This window comes from Corella eumyota, chromosome 2 (assembly GCF_963082875.1).
Source record: "Corella eumyota chromosome 2, kaCorEumy4.1, whole genome shotgun sequence".
Taxonomy (NCBI): domain Eukaryota; kingdom Metazoa; phylum Chordata; class Ascidiacea; order Phlebobranchia; family Corellidae; genus Corella; species Corella eumyota.
Window position 1 is genome coordinate 18,971,796 of NC_137491.1, and position 17,821 is coordinate 18,989,616.

At 33.6% G+C, this 17,821-nt stretch overlaps 2 protein-coding genes across 2 annotated transcripts in view; both read left to right on the forward strand.

The window, feature by feature from the left end:
- Nucleotides 1–7,386, forward strand: part of LOC145743851 (titin-like) — a 151,569-nt gene extending 144,183 nt beyond the window's left edge. Inside the window, exons 186-202 of the mRNA XM_082561907.1 lie at nt 83–326; nt 429–806; nt 948–1,136; nt 1,220–1,392; nt 1,479–1,694; nt 1,838–2,636; nt 2,738–2,933; nt 3,105–3,379; nt 3,496–3,792; nt 3,885–4,043; nt 4,160–4,440; nt 4,526–4,730; nt 4,845–5,065; nt 5,270–5,669; nt 5,768–6,039; nt 6,120–6,252; nt 6,374–7,386. Coding sequence (XP_082418033.1) covers nt 83–326; nt 429–806; nt 948–1,136; nt 1,220–1,392; nt 1,479–1,694; nt 1,838–2,636; nt 2,738–2,933; nt 3,105–3,379; nt 3,496–3,792; nt 3,885–4,043; nt 4,160–4,440; nt 4,526–4,730; nt 4,845–5,065; nt 5,270–5,669; nt 5,768–6,039; nt 6,120–6,252; nt 6,374–6,536 — 4,601 coding nt within the window. The 3' untranslated portion in view covers nt 6,537–7,386. The remainder of the gene's footprint in view (nt 1–82; nt 327–428; nt 807–947; nt 1,137–1,219; nt 1,393–1,478; nt 1,695–1,837; nt 2,637–2,737; nt 2,934–3,104; nt 3,380–3,495; nt 3,793–3,884; nt 4,044–4,159; nt 4,441–4,525; nt 4,731–4,844; nt 5,066–5,269; nt 5,670–5,767; nt 6,040–6,119; nt 6,253–6,373) is intronic.
- A 911-nt stretch (nt 7,387–8,297) lies between these two features.
- LOC145741985 (sterol regulatory element-binding protein 2-like) lies at nt 8,298–16,848 on the forward strand. The gene is made up of 19 exons (XM_082559699.1): nt 8,298–8,603; nt 8,791–8,984; nt 9,343–9,468; nt 9,817–9,930; nt 10,224–10,454; nt 10,624–10,775; nt 11,097–11,278; nt 11,378–11,571; nt 11,787–11,955; nt 12,258–12,466; nt 12,930–13,167; nt 13,488–13,657; nt 14,028–14,214; nt 14,456–14,665; nt 14,760–14,910; nt 15,022–15,223; nt 15,857–16,033; nt 16,121–16,223; nt 16,314–16,848. The coding sequence occupies exons 1-19, from the start codon at nt 8,417–8,419 to the stop codon at nt 16,547–16,549; spliced, it is 3,432 nt and encodes a 1,143-aa protein (XP_082415825.1). The 5' UTR covers nt 8,298–8,416; the 3' UTR covers nt 16,550–16,848.
- The last annotated feature ends 973 nt before the right edge of the window (nt 16,849–17,821 follow it).

The following is a 17,821-nucleotide window of genomic DNA, read 5'->3' on the forward strand; positions in this document are numbered from 1 at the left end:
ATTTCTAAATAAGTATTATAAACTGTAGCCTTATTGTGTAGTTGTGCCTTAAATCTAATACATATGATTGTGTATATTTTAGGTTTACGTATTGCCTTCGGAACACCGGAATTCACCGCCCCAGAGGTTGTACAGAACGATACAGTTGGATGTTCAACTGATATGTGGTCGGTTGGAGCATTGACCTTTCTTCTCTTAACCGGAGTTTCACCCTTCCAAGGAGACACGGACGAAGAGACTTTGAAGAATGTTTCGGAGGCTGAGTGGAATTTTGATCACAATAATTGGACTTTAATTACTGATGACGCAATGGATTTTGTAGATAGGTATGTTAAGATGCTTAATTCTTCAATTTTACCAACTTATTGTAGTTATCCATTTACCTGAGCTATATGTTAACCTTATACTAACGTTATTTATGTTTGTAGGTTGCTCGTCAAGGAGAAGAGAGGGCGTATGACTGCGGAGGAGGCTTTGCAACATCCTTGGCTCCGAGCCTTGCATCCGGCCGTTGATGAAGACTTGATCGAACGAAGATCGGTCGTCATTCAGACCACATTACATCGCAAGATTTACCAAGCTATTAAAAAGCAAGATCAATCTACTGTACTTGTTTCTATCGGACGATATGCGTCAGGTGGCGCTATAAGGTCGATCAAGGGTAAATCGGTAGCCAAGGTCAAGGTCGAATCTGCTGATTTAAGCCCGCGTTTGATGCCAATGTATCATGTATTTGTAAGAGAGGGCGACGATGCTAAAGTAATCTGCAGAATCTCGGATGCTACACATGAAGAAAAAGTAACTTGGTAAGTTTAATCACAACTGGAAAAAAATGAGTTTTGCTACTTTTTGAAGTAAAAAAATCGTATTTTTTAGCAAAGGCCTTTTTAAATCGAAGAGCAGTATTTAGAACTCAAACTGTATTTAACACATTTTTTAATTTCTAGGTACAAGGATAATATGAAGATAGAGGAAGGCGATAAATATGAGTTTGCTTACGATCACCATTCCGGCTCTACAGCGTTGTATGTTAAGGGAGTTGAACAATCTGATGATGGATCCTATAAATGTCGCGTTGAAAACAATTTCGGAGCAAGTACTCAGCAATGCGAACTCGCTGTCGAACTCCGATCAACGTAAGTTTAAAAACACTTTAAATTTTGTCATTAATAGATTACTACTTAAGGTCATATTATTAATATTTTTTCTTACTTTTTAGTCGCCAATGGACCCGCACTAGGCGTAGCATTTACGTTGAAAAGCACAGGAAAGGAGGTAGAAGAATGATAGGAGGGGATGCAACAAGAATCTTAAAGAACCCCCCTGAGTTTACCCTACCTTTATACAACAGAACTGTTTACACAGGGGACTCCGCTACATTTACTATTACTGGTAAGCAAAGAAAACATAATTAACTGGTTGAGAATTTTTTTCTTGAGTTGGAACTTCATTTAATTTTCTTTGTTTTGATTTTTTAGTAACTGTCCATCCCGCACCTGAAATAACTTGGTACCACAACGGCGAAAAAGTTGTGTCATCTATGAGCGAAGATTCTCACTACACTGAGACCAAAGAAAAAGGCCTTTACACACTTGAGATAAAGGGTTGTGTAATTGAAGATGGAGGCGAGGTTAAAGTTGTGGCTAAAAATCCGTTCGGAGAAGATGACTGCAAAGCTAAACTGACCGTTCAAGGTTTGTAATTTACTCTACCTAACCATTTTTAAATAGGTTTTAAATTTGTTAATATACTTGTAGGTACTTAGACAGTTAAAGTAGTAGTGTTTTCTACCCAGATACGTAACCTTAGTTAACTCTTTTGTTCTTTAAATTTTCAGCTAAACCCATCAAGGAAGACTTGAGCGTCCGTCCAATGTTTAGACGTTTATTGGCCAACCAAGAGGTCGATGAAGGTCAAAATGCAAGGTTCGACATCAGGGTAGCAGGATTTCCTAAACCTACGATTGAATGGGAGAAGAACGGCAAAGTATTGCTTTCTGATCACCATAGAGATATAGAATGGGACGACCAGCATTCATGTTACTTGCTAATAAGAGACACATTCATTCAAGATAGCGGACAATATAAGGTTACGGCTAAGAACTCAGCAGGTACAGCGACATGTCAAGCTACCCTTACAGTTCAACCAATTACCTACCAAAAACGCGGCAAGCCAAGAAAAGATGCAGATTTATTTGCTCAAGAAAAGGCGTACCAACTTGCAAACAAAGTGTCCTTGCGAGACGATTCCTCTGTCGATGTTAAGTTTAACAAATCAGCTAAAGAAGCGTTGTTAGCCGCGTCAGAGCAGACGGCATATTTCAGACAACCAGTTACCGACGACGAAAACGAGAAGGAAGAAAGGAAACTTGCCCGGGACCGGGAATTGAACTTGCGAATGCCGTATCAGATCCCAGAGTCGGTCCAAAGATCAGAAGACTCGCTTAAAGAAGACACATCGCTATCTAAGTTCGTACCCTTGAGCGACTTCAAGTGGTACAAGAAAGTACAGGAATCGAACGAAGTTTACCACCCGACCGATTTGTCACGTGACGAGACGAAGAAATACAAACTTAAGCGTCAATTTGTTCCGGATGTGACGTATGTTGTCCCAGAACGAAGAGTTGGGGCTACAAGGTAATAATTTAATTATTTTAATTAAAAAAGTTAAACATTTTTAATAATTAATTTTTTTGTGTAAATTATAAACAAACCTTATAAACTAATTAAATTTTTAGAATTCGTCATCGTGTCCGTGATATTGGTGACATCATGGCTACGTCATCACGCCGTGAGCGAAGTTTATCACCAATCACAAGCGAGGTCGCGTTACGTAAGCGACCGAGGTCGTTAACACCGCCATCTAGAGGATCAAAACCATTCGTAAAACCGGCATGGAAACAATATTACAAACCGATGTCTGATGATGAACAGGTAAATAAACAACTATATAAGTTTTAATCTGTACTAATTACAATACAATAGAAAATATGAAACAGAAATTGGGCTTGAATAGGTGTATATTGAGTTTTAAAATCGTATTGTGAATAGTAAACGGCAACGTTATAAATAATTCAAGAGATTAATATTTTTCTCTTTTTTTAGCTCCTACAACCACTAGGAAACTACTTAGAAGAAGCTTACACTAAAGAGTACATGCACGACTTGGTAAATAGGCCAACAGAAGAGGCCAAACCGGAATATAAGAGTTATGCAGATCTCTTACGAGATCAGCGCGAGACAACAACCACTACGGAAACTATTGATGAAGAGTTTAATTATCGACCAATCAAAATGCCGAAACGTGGTGAAGTCACTTCGTATACGTCGTTAAGGGAAAAGCATGACCGGTCGATTTTGGATTCGAGAAAACAGAAAAAGTAAAAAACATTTACTTTTTAAATATTTAAACTGTTACAGTAATTAAATGTTAAATAACTAGTAATTTAAATCTACTTATATCATAATCTAAACTAACTTTACTTACTTTTTGCAGACATAACAAACAAGAGATTTACGTCGATTCGGACGACGAAATTTTAAAACCAGTCTCATTAGAGGCTTGGAAATACTCGGACGCATCCCAGGAAACCGCGGTTTCAAAGCCCGCTAGACGGCGCCAGCGATCCATCAGTTCATCTTCGGAAAGTGAAGGAGAGAAGGAATACCAGAGGAAAAAGAGAGAAAGAGAAATGCGAAGAAGGGAAGAAGAGATGACTGTTACGGTTGAGAGAACTAAGAGAAAGGCTGACGTTGAGGAGCCGGATTACTTAAAGAAATTAAGACGAAGAAGGTAGGCATCTAACTTTTAAAATAACGATTCAAGTCCTTTGTGGCAATTTTGAATTTGTATGACCTAACTTTTAACTTAATTTTTATTTCCAGATCTTTCGAATACGAGGAATTACTGCGACCAATCAGCGAAGTCGTGATGACAAAACGACGAAGACGACCTCCATCGCCAAGCAGCAGTTCGGAAAGCAGCGATGATGAATATTACAGACGACAAGTCTCAAGAAAAGAAAGAAAATCAAGAAGATCAAGGTATGTTTAAAACTACAAACTGGTTATACCTATAATGTTGAGTAATAGCTTTATAATTATTACCAAACTTGGTGCATATTCTTTGAAATATTTATCAATTTTTTTAAATTTTTTAGGAAAGTTTACGACGAATATGAAGAAGATCTTTCATCTGGAGTCGAATTCACGAGCTCCAAGCTAAAGCGCGACGCAGCGACTGATTATGGCGTTATGCCGTCATCAGCCGATTACGCACCATCCTTCCAACTGCGCATGCGTAGTCACGTGGTCCCGTGTGGTATGAGCACGAAGCTGAGTGCTTACGTTAGGGGAAAACCCGAACCCAGGGTCACGTGGTACAAGAATGGAACTGAATTGGCTGAAGGAGGGACAAAGATGCACATCAGCAATATTGGAGGTTTGTAAAAATCAATTTAATTTTGACTCAAAGCATTATCCTTAAAAATAAACTTTTTAACTAACTTTTATTCCTTTTATCCTAGGAGTGACGTCATTGGAAATAATCCGATGTCATGAGGGCGACAGCGGCACCTACCGGTGTTCGGCCAAAAACTCACGAGGCGAAGTTTCCGATTACGCGACCATCGAAGTCACAGGTTCCGAGTTCGAATCCAGTGCATCGCGCCGCGGTATCCAGGACGTTGACGTGTCCATGGAAATGATTGATGCCAGAACGGCGTTGTCAAGGTAACATCGCGTCACAATTACCTAATTCAAATACAGCAGTTTATTTCTTCAAATTAAATCTTTGAATATAAAAAATCCAAACTATTTTAAATGAAACAATTTTTTTAAATTTAGATCCCGGGCTGATGTTGTACAAAGTCGCTCATCGACTTCCCAAGATTACCGTGCTATCTCACAAGCTTCGACCTACAGTGATTACAGTCGTCTCGGTAGCGCCACCCCGTCTTCAGTGGCCGGTTCTCCCTACTTTGTAATCCAACCGAAAAGTCAATATGCTCTTGAAGGTGATTGGGTCACTTTTACTGCACAATGCGAAGGCAATCCATCGCCAAAAGGTTGGTTAACGTTAATATATTACAATATAATTTTTGCTTTTTGTTTAGAATGTGGAAATAATTACTTTTATTTCTTGTTAACGTTGAATAATCACAATTTTGGTTAATAAGAGTTAATTAATTTGGTTGGTTAAGATAAATATTTGCAAAGCTTTTTAGTTTTCTTGGTTTAATTGTTTCTTTAATATTTTATTTTTTTTTCAGTGACATGGTATCACGAAAACCGGTTGATTCGAGCCAACGAAAAATACACACTGGGTGCATCACGTGGCAAACGAACCCTTGAGATTCAAAGCACCAAGGTCACCGACATCGGCAACTACAAATGCGTTGCAGAGTCTAGCAAAGGAACCGCTACCTCTGACTTCTCTTTAGAAGTCACACCAAGACGCCATACGCCATCTGTTGCGTCAGATGTGACGTCATTATCACGTGATCGTCGGTCATCTTCAAGAGCCTCGCGAGCGGCACCACGCGGACCTATGATCGTAGGACAACTACATGTTGAGTTTAGATTGGACGGTACCGTGCATTTAGAATGCAGTGTTTCTAATGCGAATGATGTCAAGCGAGCATTGTGGACTAAAGATGGAATTCCAATTGGGTAAATAAACCTAAAAATTATTTTAAAGCTTTTCCAAAAAATCCAAAAAGGCTCTTCTAAAAAATTTATTCAAAATAACAAAAATTAAATTTTTTTAGATCCTCCAACGAACGAATTCGCACAGCTTCTCACGGATCTTCATTTTCCGTCATCATCTCCGATATCCGAGACTCCGACGCGGGATCATATCAGTGCGAACTGGTTGGTCAATCTGGCGCGTCATCGGTCACGTGTTGCACCATATCACGTGACTCGTGTGCCAGCATGAAAAAGAAATTTGCAAAGTTGAGCGGTCGAGTTACTATCTCTTCGAAATCGACTTCTGAGCACATGACGTCATCGCGTACGTCATCAATTACATCATCATCAGGTAAATTTTATCTTTTTTTTTGATTATTTTTGTTTTATAATTTAATTATTTGTATTTCTAACAATTAAAAATAATTTTAGGTGGAGCCCCAAAAATTGACTCACTTCCTGCTTCCGTAAACGTCAGCAGCGGCAAAGTTCTCACGCTCACTACCTCCCTTAGTGGACAAAGTCCATGCGTGGCTCAATGGCTTCGAAACGGAATGAATTTAACGTAAGTGAACTACCTTAAAAATACTCGAATTTTTAAATATTTTAACTAAATATTTTAAATTAATTTGGCACTATATATATTAATTAAGCTGCATAATTTAAATAAGGTTATTTTATTACAGTGACGGCGACGACAGCGGACGAATTAGAATCGAAAGCAGCAATTATTCGACAACTTTAACAATCCTAGGCGCTCGTTCAAGCGACGCCGGGACTTACAAGCTCGAAGTGGCGGGCCCGAAAGGCTCAGATGCCGCTGTAGTTATCGTAACTGTCTCGATGTAAAAATCGAGATTTTGCTTTAAAAAATGGACTTCCTGAAATTGAAATTCAAGTTTAAAATTTTCTATTTTTTTTTTTGTTATTTATTTTTGTTTTTTTAAGAAATATTTTTTTAATTATTGGTATTATTTAACTAAACGTTTCTATATTTTATGCTCTATATAACTTTATTATTTATTAACTTATTTTTTTTCTTGTATCTTAAAAATGAATTATTTTCCAATATTATGCAATTTTCAAAAATTGAATACTTCTATTATCACGTGACTTCTTTTTGTTTATGACGTGTCATTACCACGTGATTATTATTATGATCATGACAATTGAAAATCTATTTTATATCGACATTTTTTATTCCAATTACGTCACTTTTATCGATGATGTCATAATAGCTTCGTATTATACGAGCGAATCTTATCTATGTAAAATGAACAATCCCAATTGTGGGTAATAACCAAGTGGGAATTTCCCTAAAATTCACATCGTTCTTGCAACGAAAGTTGTGATAATGAGGCGATTTATCGAAAACCCCTTTTTCTTTATATTTTGTGACGTCATCATTCTATGATGCAATTTTTACTTATCACATTACGTCATCTTGCATCGTCGACACCCAACCTAGTTTTTCCCTTCGTCACAAAACGTGACGTCACGAACCTCACCATCCCTCGCAAAAACATCGTGACGTCAACAAAGTAGTGACGTAATATTAACTAATTCCGTCGACGTTTGTTAATTTGTATTTATGTATTATTATTATATTTGTTGATCACGTGACTGCGATTCAACTTGTCCAAAAATAATTGCATGATTAAAATATTTCGATCTAAATTTCTTCAATAAACTTTCACATATCTTATCTACTTTTGCTTTTTTCTTTCTCTTAGTAAATAGATGTTAAACTGATTAAACAGTAAGTTTAATTATGTGAAACCTTGCACAATTTGGTTCAAGGCAGAAAGCGTGCCTGCATTTATTTTCCTCAGAAGCTTTGTCGTTGAATGCTTCTAGAAATAGTTTAGTGTTCTCTTGAGTAGTACAATCATTTGTAGGCTTAAAATTTAAAGATTTGGAGTTGCTTTCAATTAAAATGTAAGCACGTGCAGTTATGCAAAAGAAACTATTAGTAAATTTAATGTAAAATAAGTTAATTTAATATAAGGTTGTTAAGGTTACAAATGCATATTTTAGGTAATAGTTTATATATTTACAGTCCACTTTTCAGGTTAATTCTTTACCATGCCGGCAACGCATGTTGTTTGGTTTAAATATAAACATTTCGAGGATAAACGAATCAAAGGTTGAATATTTAAGATCAACCGAGCGCATCAGTTGTTATTATGACGTAACATCACGCCACTATGGTAAACTCGCTGTGATTGGTTGGAATAATGGTCTCATATGCTGGAGATTCGCGAAATACGAAACTGTCAACATTAACTTTTACTGGAAAAGTTTTTTTTTCGTGTATTTAGCCCCAAAAATTTAGTAATTAAACAGAAAAATTAGGTAAAGAAGGTGTAATAGTTGTAGAAGAGCCTAAATATGCCTGCGCTACGTTACTTAGTCACAAATTTGTATAGAAATGACTGATTGTATAAAAATTTTTTTGCTGTGTGGTTAGTCCATCAGTCAATTTGTCAGTCCGTTACTCTGTTAGTGTGTCCAGACGTCTGCCTGTCTGACAAAATGCAAAATGCCGACTTTACGTTTTAATTAATGTGGCGCCAGTATTGGCCAAAGGTAGTTTCTAAACAAACTAATGTTATTTATAACTTCAGATTGTAGGAAATAAGTAAATATTAATAATTTACCAACAATTTGTGGGTCACCTAACAAAAGGTAACTGGTGTTACTGAACTTTAATTTTGAAACAAGCAATTATGGATTTTTCCTTCTTTGGACATTCAAATGAAGAGCAAAGGCCATCTTTGGTTGATCAATTAACTCTTGATGATGAAGATCATGCTAATCTAAATAACATTGAGAATATTGCTGGAGAATTTCTAAATGATAATGTCTTGCAAGCAAATGGAGAATTATTTGAAAATAATTGGACAGATATCTATGGTAAGCAAAGGTTTTAAAAATGTCATTTTATAAGATCATACAATATTTTAGGATTTAAAACAGGGGTGTTTAATATTTTTGTGGAAAAATAACCTTTTTGTGAAGAACACATTCTATGGAAAAAATTTTTGGATGTGATTGTTTTAAAATTAAATTTTAATATTTTTAACATAAATTATTTTTCTAGAACTTTTGGATGGCATGGACAATGAAAAACAAGCTGAACTAGAGTTATCAAAAGCTCCAGTTGCGATTGGTGAAGGTCGAAAATCAATAAATGATTTGTTAAATGCTGCACCTATGCAGACCCCACCAGTTCAATCCAGAAGCAACAACATTCTCCCTCCATCTCCGGTTGAATTTAAACCAACTATAACACAGGTACAGAAATCTAAATGGGTTTAAGTTTTTGTGTTGTATATATCAGTCTGGAAAATAGGGCTAACATAAAAATGTGTAAACTGAAAATTTTAGTACGCGTGCATGCGCGGTCACACCAATTTTTACGCTTGCACGCCTGAGATCTCTCCGAAAACTGCCCCACTTTTTAGACTGGTATAATGGGAAAGTCCCACATTAAAATGTTAGGGCTAAATGGCATTAAACAAGCTTTGACAATTTTCACTGTTTTTTAAAAAGTATCCTCCAAATACTTTTCTTTGATTCTCCCTTATTTGCCTGTCAATATTTATGGAAGATTTAGGCCAACCAATTTAAACTATTAAACCTTTATTTTTAGAGCCCACCGATGGCCACCGTGTTCCCGATAAGATGTGCTCTACCACCCCAGCACAACCAAGTTCAACAAATCAACTTCTCTAATCCTGTGGAAAATCATTCATTGAACAATACACCGAGGCTCACGGTAAAAACATTTTTCGCACATAAAGTTCAATTGTAGTTTAAAGTATTTTTTTATATCAACTAGATTTAATAGATTTCATGTTTTGGTGCTAAGTATTTTGTAATTATTATTCTTAAGTGTATATATAGATTTAAAGTTGTTTTCAGTGGAAAATAGTGTTGTAATTTTTATTATCAATTAATTAAATAGAGTATATATATATAAATACTAAGGAAATTATGACAATCCTAGTTTTGAAATTTAAATCATGTAAAAGAATTTTTAAACAATTTATTTTATATAAAACTAATACTAAAGCATAGCAATTGATGTTTTAAACAGTATGTTAAAGGTTTAATTCTGTTACAGAGTCTGCTAATGACATCTCCAAGCCAACTACAACAACAACCACAAAACATCCAACCCGAAACTTTGCAGACATTTCAACACCCTCATTCACCACATTCTACATCACAAGTACAAGTAAGCAAGTTAAATCTACAAGCTGTAAACATATTAAAAAGATTATAAGACTATTAAAATCATATTTTTAATTGTAGAATCTAAATTGTTTTAAATATTGGATTATTGAGCAGTTTTTGCTAATTTTACTTAGCAATCTTAACTTATTGTCTTTCATTTTTGTTAAATTTTTTGCCTGATTAAAATGTTTTTAAATCATGACCAAAAATGCTATTTTATTATTATCTAAACATTGTCTTATGTGGATAAATGATGTAAGGACCTCACATATAACAACTAATTTATTATTTTAGATGCCAAACATTCAAGCCATTGCATCTCAATCATCATCTCCACCCAACCAGAACTTTACCCTTGTCACCGCACTTCAACAAAACCCCCAACTTCGTGAGCAACTTCGGAACAGGTTGGTGCAGGCCGGAGACCAGAAGGAAGGAATTGTTGTCAATTCTCCAACTGTTTCTCCAGCACCTTCTCCTTCTTCTGTAGGTTCTGCATGTGAGAGTCCACCTTCTGTTCAGCAGGTTTGTAAAACAAGTTAATACTTGATTGTATGAAAAATTAGCACTTCTGTTAGATTTTATTTTCTATATTAAATAGCCTATGCTAAATCTTTTTTTATTTCATTTAACATAACCTTTTTTCACTTGTACTTTGTTTTACAAATTTAAATCTAATTATTTAATATTTTAGGGTCAACTATTCGGCAACAAAACAATCATAACATCAGTTCCAATGAACGTAATGGTAGAAAACAAATATGCGATACAGAGAGTTCCATTAAAGAACGAAAAACCTACTGGCAACAAACCTTCTTCACATAACATCATTGAGAAGAGATACAGGTATATTAATAGTTTTTACATCTTATTAAGATTATTAAAAGGATGTAACTTTACTTGTTTAAGTAAAAAACTAATTATAGCCTATGTATGTCCAGTTTTCAGGCCTTTAATTTAAAACAAACTGCCATTTGTGGTGCAAAGGTGAATTATCATGAGCATATATTGTTTGAGAGCTGCAACCATATCACAACAACGAAAATTTTGCCAACCAAACAAGCAATAATCTAGTATCCAATCTAATATTATTAAATATTCAATTAAAAGTAATTTTTATTACTTTTTTTTAAGCATTTTTTTCTAAAAAATAACTAATTTTTATAGATCCAAGATTAATGACAAAATAGCTGAACTTAAAGACTTAGTAAGCAGCACAGATGAAAAGTTGTGCAAGGCAACAATTTTAAAGAAAGCGATCGAATATATCAAGTTTTTAACCAACGCTAACAAGAGGTTACAGGTGGAAAATCATTTGTTGAGAAAGCATCTTACATCTAACGAACAACGTAAGGTTTTTTAATCACTTTATTAGTTATTTTTTTTTGTAATTTTTATTAAATTTTTCCATTTCAATTAGTTAAATTTAAATATTTTTGTTTCCATAGTAACAGTTAAAGATCTTGTGAAGAATGACATGAACATCGTCGGCTCCCCGATCCCGTTTCCAACCTCCAACTCTTCCCCATCGATGCCGACTCCTCCTCACTCAGATGCGGACTCTCCTGGAGGACCTGTCTTCATGGAAGAGCTGGATAATCCTCAGTTAATTGATGAGTACCTCACTGGCACTGAAATACAGGTAAAAAAAATATTTAAAAGGAGGATTTTTGTTAACATGATAAGTTTTGCTATTTTTAATGTAATATAGTTGGGATTTAAATTTTTACAGCATATTTATAGGTGATTTACTTCTATTTTTAATGTAGTTTTTACAACATTAAAAATCGTTTTATTTTTAAAAATTATTCTTACTATTCAAACAACAAATTAATTTTCATTTACTTTACTTAACAGAGAAGGGCATCAATTCAGGATAACAAGAATGGTTTAATGGATAGAAGTAGAATAGCTTTATGCTTGTTTATGTTCACCTGTTTGTCACTTAACCCAACTAACTACTTGCTTAAAGCATTGTTACCTGTTCAAGAAGGTGGTGAGGCACAGGGTGGTCATTTACATGTCGGTAAGTTAAAGTAGAAAAGTGGTTTTTATATTGGAGTAAATATTATGAAAATCCGGCAATTATGATAAAAATTGAATTGGATTTCTAACATTATTAAATGCACATTTTACAAAAAATTATATGCCTCAAAATGCTAGTTTAACGATAATGAAAAATTATATGATGTCTTGTTTTACTTAAACTTTGAAAAAAATGTTGATTTTAGAAAATATGTCTTTTTCAGTAAATTTTTTTTGTGTTATAACCTGATACCAATTGTAATACTTACATTGGAACAGCCGGTTTAAAATTTACTTTTTTAGGTCGTTCAATTCTTGGTATTGAAGTCGACACTTCAGGGTTCTGGGATTGGATGTTTCCTACTTTGCTTACCTGGTTTGTTAACGGATTTATTTCGTTTGCTTGTTTATGGAAATTACTTGTATCTGGTGAGCCTGTTACTGAAACCTTGTCGAAATCTTCATCTGGGTATTGGCTGTATAGAACACAAGCTGAAAAGGATATAGAAGAGGTAATATATGTAAAATAATATGTTTGCTTGCCATAGGCAACCCATTTTTTAATAGAACTTATGGTAAACTGAACTATGTACTTTTTTGTCTAACTTTGTCCGGCAGCGTGGTGGTGGTTAGAACACTTGCTACACCACATGAGGTCATGGGTTTAATCCCCACTGCACTCATGCTGTAGCACCCTTGAGTAAGGTGCTATAAACGGTATGAACCCCTGCTGAGCTAGCACTCAATCAGCAGCATAATTATCGGGCAATTATATTCTATATTATCCCAAACTGCTAAAGGCAACTCAAGAATGGGTCGAAGTAACTGATGTTACTCTATGTTAGGTTGTAGTATTCTAAACAGTTTTTTTTATATTTTTAATACCAAAATCTTATTAATTTTAATTTTGCAGAACAGAAACATCTAAATAAAATAGTAATACATTGTTAATTTTGACAAAGTTTTATTTTTCAGGAAAACTTCACATCAGCAGACACCAACCTACGTAAATGCTTAGCTGTGATTGGCCGACCTCTTCCAACATCTACTTTTGACCAATGGTGTGCACTTGTGTGGAACATACTAAGACTTATCCTCGGTGCAACAAGATTAGGACCCTGGTTATCGAGGCATAAGAACAGTATTCAAGTGAAGAATAGTGCTAGAGATGCCGCTCATATATATCATGTGTTAGATGGATTACAAATGACAGGTGAATTTTGGATACTGGTTTTCATAGGCTTTTAAAATTTAAATAAATAATAAAATTGCTCTATTTAGTAATGATAAATAATTAAAATCTTAATCATTGGCATTATTTGAAAATTTAAAATTGCTTTAATAAGACTATAAAAAATAGTCATTGTAGAATTAAAAAATGGTAATAATAAGCATGATATCTCTAAAAGTTTAGTTTATAGTAAATATTTAAAACTCACATGCTTTAAAACTAAAAATATATTCAATATTTATATTCTTTTTTTTAATCAATTTTTTGTTCATGAACATTTTATTAATTCTTTAATTTTTCAGGCCACATTCAAACCAGCAAGACTCTAGGTTTTGTATTGTCACTGAGTGCCATCAACTTATGTGAGGTGGCAAGTTGGAAATCAACTCCTCCTGGAAAAGCTGCAAGGATTTATTTGTTGGCTGCTCTAAGATTTAAACAAGACTCTGTCAGACCTTTCTATTGGCTATATGTAAGTAACATTTGTGTCAGTTGTAACTCGTGTTGTTTGTGATGACGTAGAAAGCCCTGTTTGTGATGACGTAGAAAGTAATAGCTTGTATACACTCACTATGCTACTTAGTACTTTCTACGCCACATGAAAAATATGGTAACCTGGTTTTTGATGTTCATTATTTTAAATATTTTTTGAAAATTAAATTGTAAGTACTACATACATTTTTAAAGGTTCTAAAGGCATTTTATGATTCATTGTCAATCATACTAACGTGCTATATACATCACTTACAAAATTGTAAAACTTTTTAGTAGAGCACTTAAGAAAGATGGTGTTATTTTCTATAAAATCAGAAATTTGACCCAATTTTTCCTAAATTTTTTAGCGCTATTTCTTGAGCAAATGCAATGATGTTATGAAAACTCATGATGATGAATGTATTCATGGAATGAAGTGGGTATCCCATAAGTTGGGACACAAATACATCACTGAAGAAAGTTGGACTTACGATAACGAGATCAATCAAGATAATGAGGAATGTAACGTCGACTTTGTCACCATTCCTGACAAAAGTAAGAGTTTTGTTTAAAATATAAATTTTTTAATTTGTTTAAAATATAAGTGGTATCAATGTTGTAATATATGTGTTGCAATTAGCATTTATTATAGGCTTAACAGGTTATATTTATTTATGAATTTGTAAATTTTAACATTTTTTATCTGTATTTTTGCAAATTTTTTATTGTAACTAAGAAGTCTAGCTAGATGCTTTTTTATCTATTTTTTTTATTAATCAAACATTTATTTTTACAGCTGACCCATTGGCTCACTTGTCTTTTCATTTCCGACATTACATGCTACAGAAAGCTCTTTACACTTTAATAAATCCACCTAAAATCGACCTAAAAGAACTTAATGAATATACAAAAGAAAAATCTTCGAAAAAGATAAAGAAAAGAAAGAGGAGTAATCCTTCTATTGAGGCTAGTGAATACCTGCAGCTGATAAATAACTCTTATGAAGGTGGGTAGTGTATATATGTTGTAGGTTCTTAAAAAAATCACTTTGAAAAAATTTGAATTTTGTGATAAAAATTAAATCTTAAAAATTATTTTAGATGCAACTTCGGAGAAGAATTTAGATGAGGAATGTAAGTTTTGGTGGTCAATTGCCTCTATTTCAGCCCACTGGATGATAAGTGATGACAAAAAAGCATCAAAACTTTTTAAATTCGTGGAAAGGTTGCCTCAATCACTGGCAGTTTCAAAGTAAGAATAAAAAAAATAAAAAAATTTTTAAATTTTCATTTTTTCAAAACATAAAATTTTATTTTTTTAGATCGCATTGATGTTTTTAATTTTGTGAATATTTTTTTTTAGAAATCCACTCCCTAACGCCATCATGTGGTCGTTTGTTGCTCACCGAGACTTCATGTTAATCGAAGAACAAGTTAACGGAGACCCAGAGATTGCGTTAAAGTTGGCTCCTTCATTTGATGTTGTACATCATCGATGTAATCAAGCTTCCAAACTGTTAAAAGAAAGTTTGATGTTCACTCAAAATAAAAATCAATTAGCTGAGGTTAGTAATTGTAAAAAAGAATTAATAATTTCAGCGTTAGACCAAAATTTTAAAATAGGTAAAATGCGCTTGGCTTAATAGGGTTGTTAGTCCTAAAAATTTTCAAGTTTAAGAGAATTTTTTGTAAGGTTTTTATTTGTAGAGGTAGTGGAATATATAGTTGTTGTGTTTATATATAATACACATAAGGAGTTAACTGTACAATCTACTTGCCTTCCAAATATTTAAGCACTAACTTCAATCATAGCAGCACCCTGAAATCAATTACTTAAAACTGTGATAATATACATGAAAAATCTAAAGAACTAAGACTCAATTAATTTTTTTACAGTAGTTAGTAGTTTTTTTGTTTTAGTAAAATATGTTAGACTTACTGTATGTAAATGTACAATCAATAGTTGTTTTAAATTATAATCTAGTATTAAATTAAATGTGAATGTTGGTAGTGCATTGTAGTTGCATTGCACTAGTTCAAATAGAACAATGTGACAACATTGCAACACTAACTTATCACTCTTGCAACTTGAATCTCACACAACTTTACAGTTATTTTAAAAAAGCAGCAAATTTTCAAATTTTTGCCCAAATTACGATTATCTGCGCTTTTTATTGAAAATTTTACGATTTTTGCAGGGTTTCCAGTTATTAGCAGCAGAATTGTTGTTATCAACGAGAACAGGATTATGGGAATGTAGTAACTGTTGCGACGGTGTATCCCGCAAAGCACCAAGTGCTCACGTCTCGGCATTTGAACTCGATATTAATTTATTGAGGAATGTTGTTGCAGAAATGCCAGGAGCAACCACTAAGGTAAGTTTTATAAATGTATTTTTTAATTTATTTAAATATTTTTTTTTTTTCTTAATTTTTTTTTTAATTTTGATATTTTTTTCTTAGATATACCTACATGAGGCCACACTTAGAATGATGGCAGGAGCTTGTCCGACAAAAACTCAACATTTACTTAACAGAACTTTAAGAAGGCGACATTGCTCTAAAGGTAACTAAAATATTAGCTTTTAAATTTATTTATTTAATAAAGCAAACCTTTTTTTAAATTTTTGGTTATCTTTTATTTTTTAATTTCCAGGCGAAAATAGCGATAATAGTTCGCCGGAAGTTGGCGCGCGAGAGCGTGCGTTCGGTTTAAGAATGGCTTGTCGTCATTTACCTTCGCTCATGCTTTCCGCTCCGGGTGAAAAGGTTGGGATGTTAAAAGATGCCATGGACACAATGGAGTTGCTGGGCGACAAGAGAGGGATAAGGGAATGCCAGAAAATGTTGCTTAAAGTTAGCGACAGTTCGGGCCTAACCGCTAGTTCATAACTTCTTCTGATTGATCTATAATTGGTTTATAAAGCGTTTATTTTGATTGTTTTGTTTTTGTAAATAAATTTTATTACTTTTGGGTAATTATTTGCAACTTCAATTTGCTTTGGCATATTTTTCGTTTTAAAAGCTTTAAAAAAATCGCTATCGGCTTTTATACTTCATCTTATTTCTTATTTTATACTTACATTTTTTCTTGAGCTTGTTGCAATGAGCTGAAAAGATTGCCACAGATGCTATTTTCTTTAATTTTTCTTATTTATAAAGGGATTGAAATAAATGTACAATACGCGGTAGTTTACATTTTCTGAAATATTTTAGCCTAAAACGAAACTTTATCTAAAATTTAACTTAAAACCGTCTGGCTTGGTCTACGATTTAAAGAGTTGATTAAACCTAAACTCCAGCGTTAATTCATAGCTTACACATTTTCCTTTAGCTTAGCACAGTCTCATTACCCTACCATAAGGGCGGTATAGAAAAAAAATAAAAGGCTAGTACTATATATCAAAGCAAGGCTACCATCTCGCATAGTATAACTATGATTTTTTAGGGTAAATTACGTTATGTTATAACAGTCTTACCAAATCGCCGTTTTTTGGAATTTTTGTTGCTGGTAAAAAAAAGTCATTTAAGCTAATAATAAAATTATAGTTGGAAATTTTTTTACCGCGTATCTAACTTTTCATTGTTTATGTATGTAAAGGTCAACATAACTTAGGTATTCAATAAAGTTAAAGAAATTTAAAAAAAAATAAAAAAAAAGTTTTTTTACGTGTTACTATTTTATTGTTACCAATATCGTGATGCTATATTATTTCCGGGCAAAAAAAAGTTACTATAGAATGTTTAAAAACTTTGTTGTGCTTTAACAACGTTTATATATATACCAGCCTTTTAATAAGTACGTTTATCACGTTTTTTGGGATGGAATACGCTTTTATAACTTACTAAATATGTTATTGTTTAGTTAAAATTTAAGCCTAAAGTATTGTTTTTATAATAGGTTTAATAATGTTAATAAAACCTATTTAAAGTTTAGTGTGTGTATTAAAAGGTCTAGGGTTTAAACAACAGTGTTTTGTATTTGTTTTTTGCCTTTTTTCTTTTGTTAAGTAGTCGGCTATTTGCATAGACGCGTAGTTACTGCAAAGCCCCTTTACGCTATTAGCTAGCTCTGTAGTGCGTCTTAATTACCGCCAACTCGGCTATAAGTAAATTATAACTTCAACTAAATTGGACGGCGGTTATTTGCTTGAGCGGTTCGTT

What these genes read in the sequence shown, in the direction of transcription:
- LOC145741985 (XM_082559699.1), top strand. Translation starts at nt 8,417, where the DNA reads ATGGATTTTTCCTTCTTTGGACATTCAAATGAAGAGCAAAGGCCATCT. An exon ending in TAATTGGACAGATATCTATG is followed by an intron (nt 8,604 to 8,790) that starts GTAAGCAAAGGT and finishes TTATTTTTCTAG; the next exon opens with AACTTTTGGATGGCATGGAC. An exon ending in GTCCACCTTCTGTTCAGCAG is followed by an intron (nt 10,455 to 10,623) that starts GTTTGTAAAACA and finishes TTAATATTTTAG; the next exon opens with GGTCAACTATTCGGCAACAA.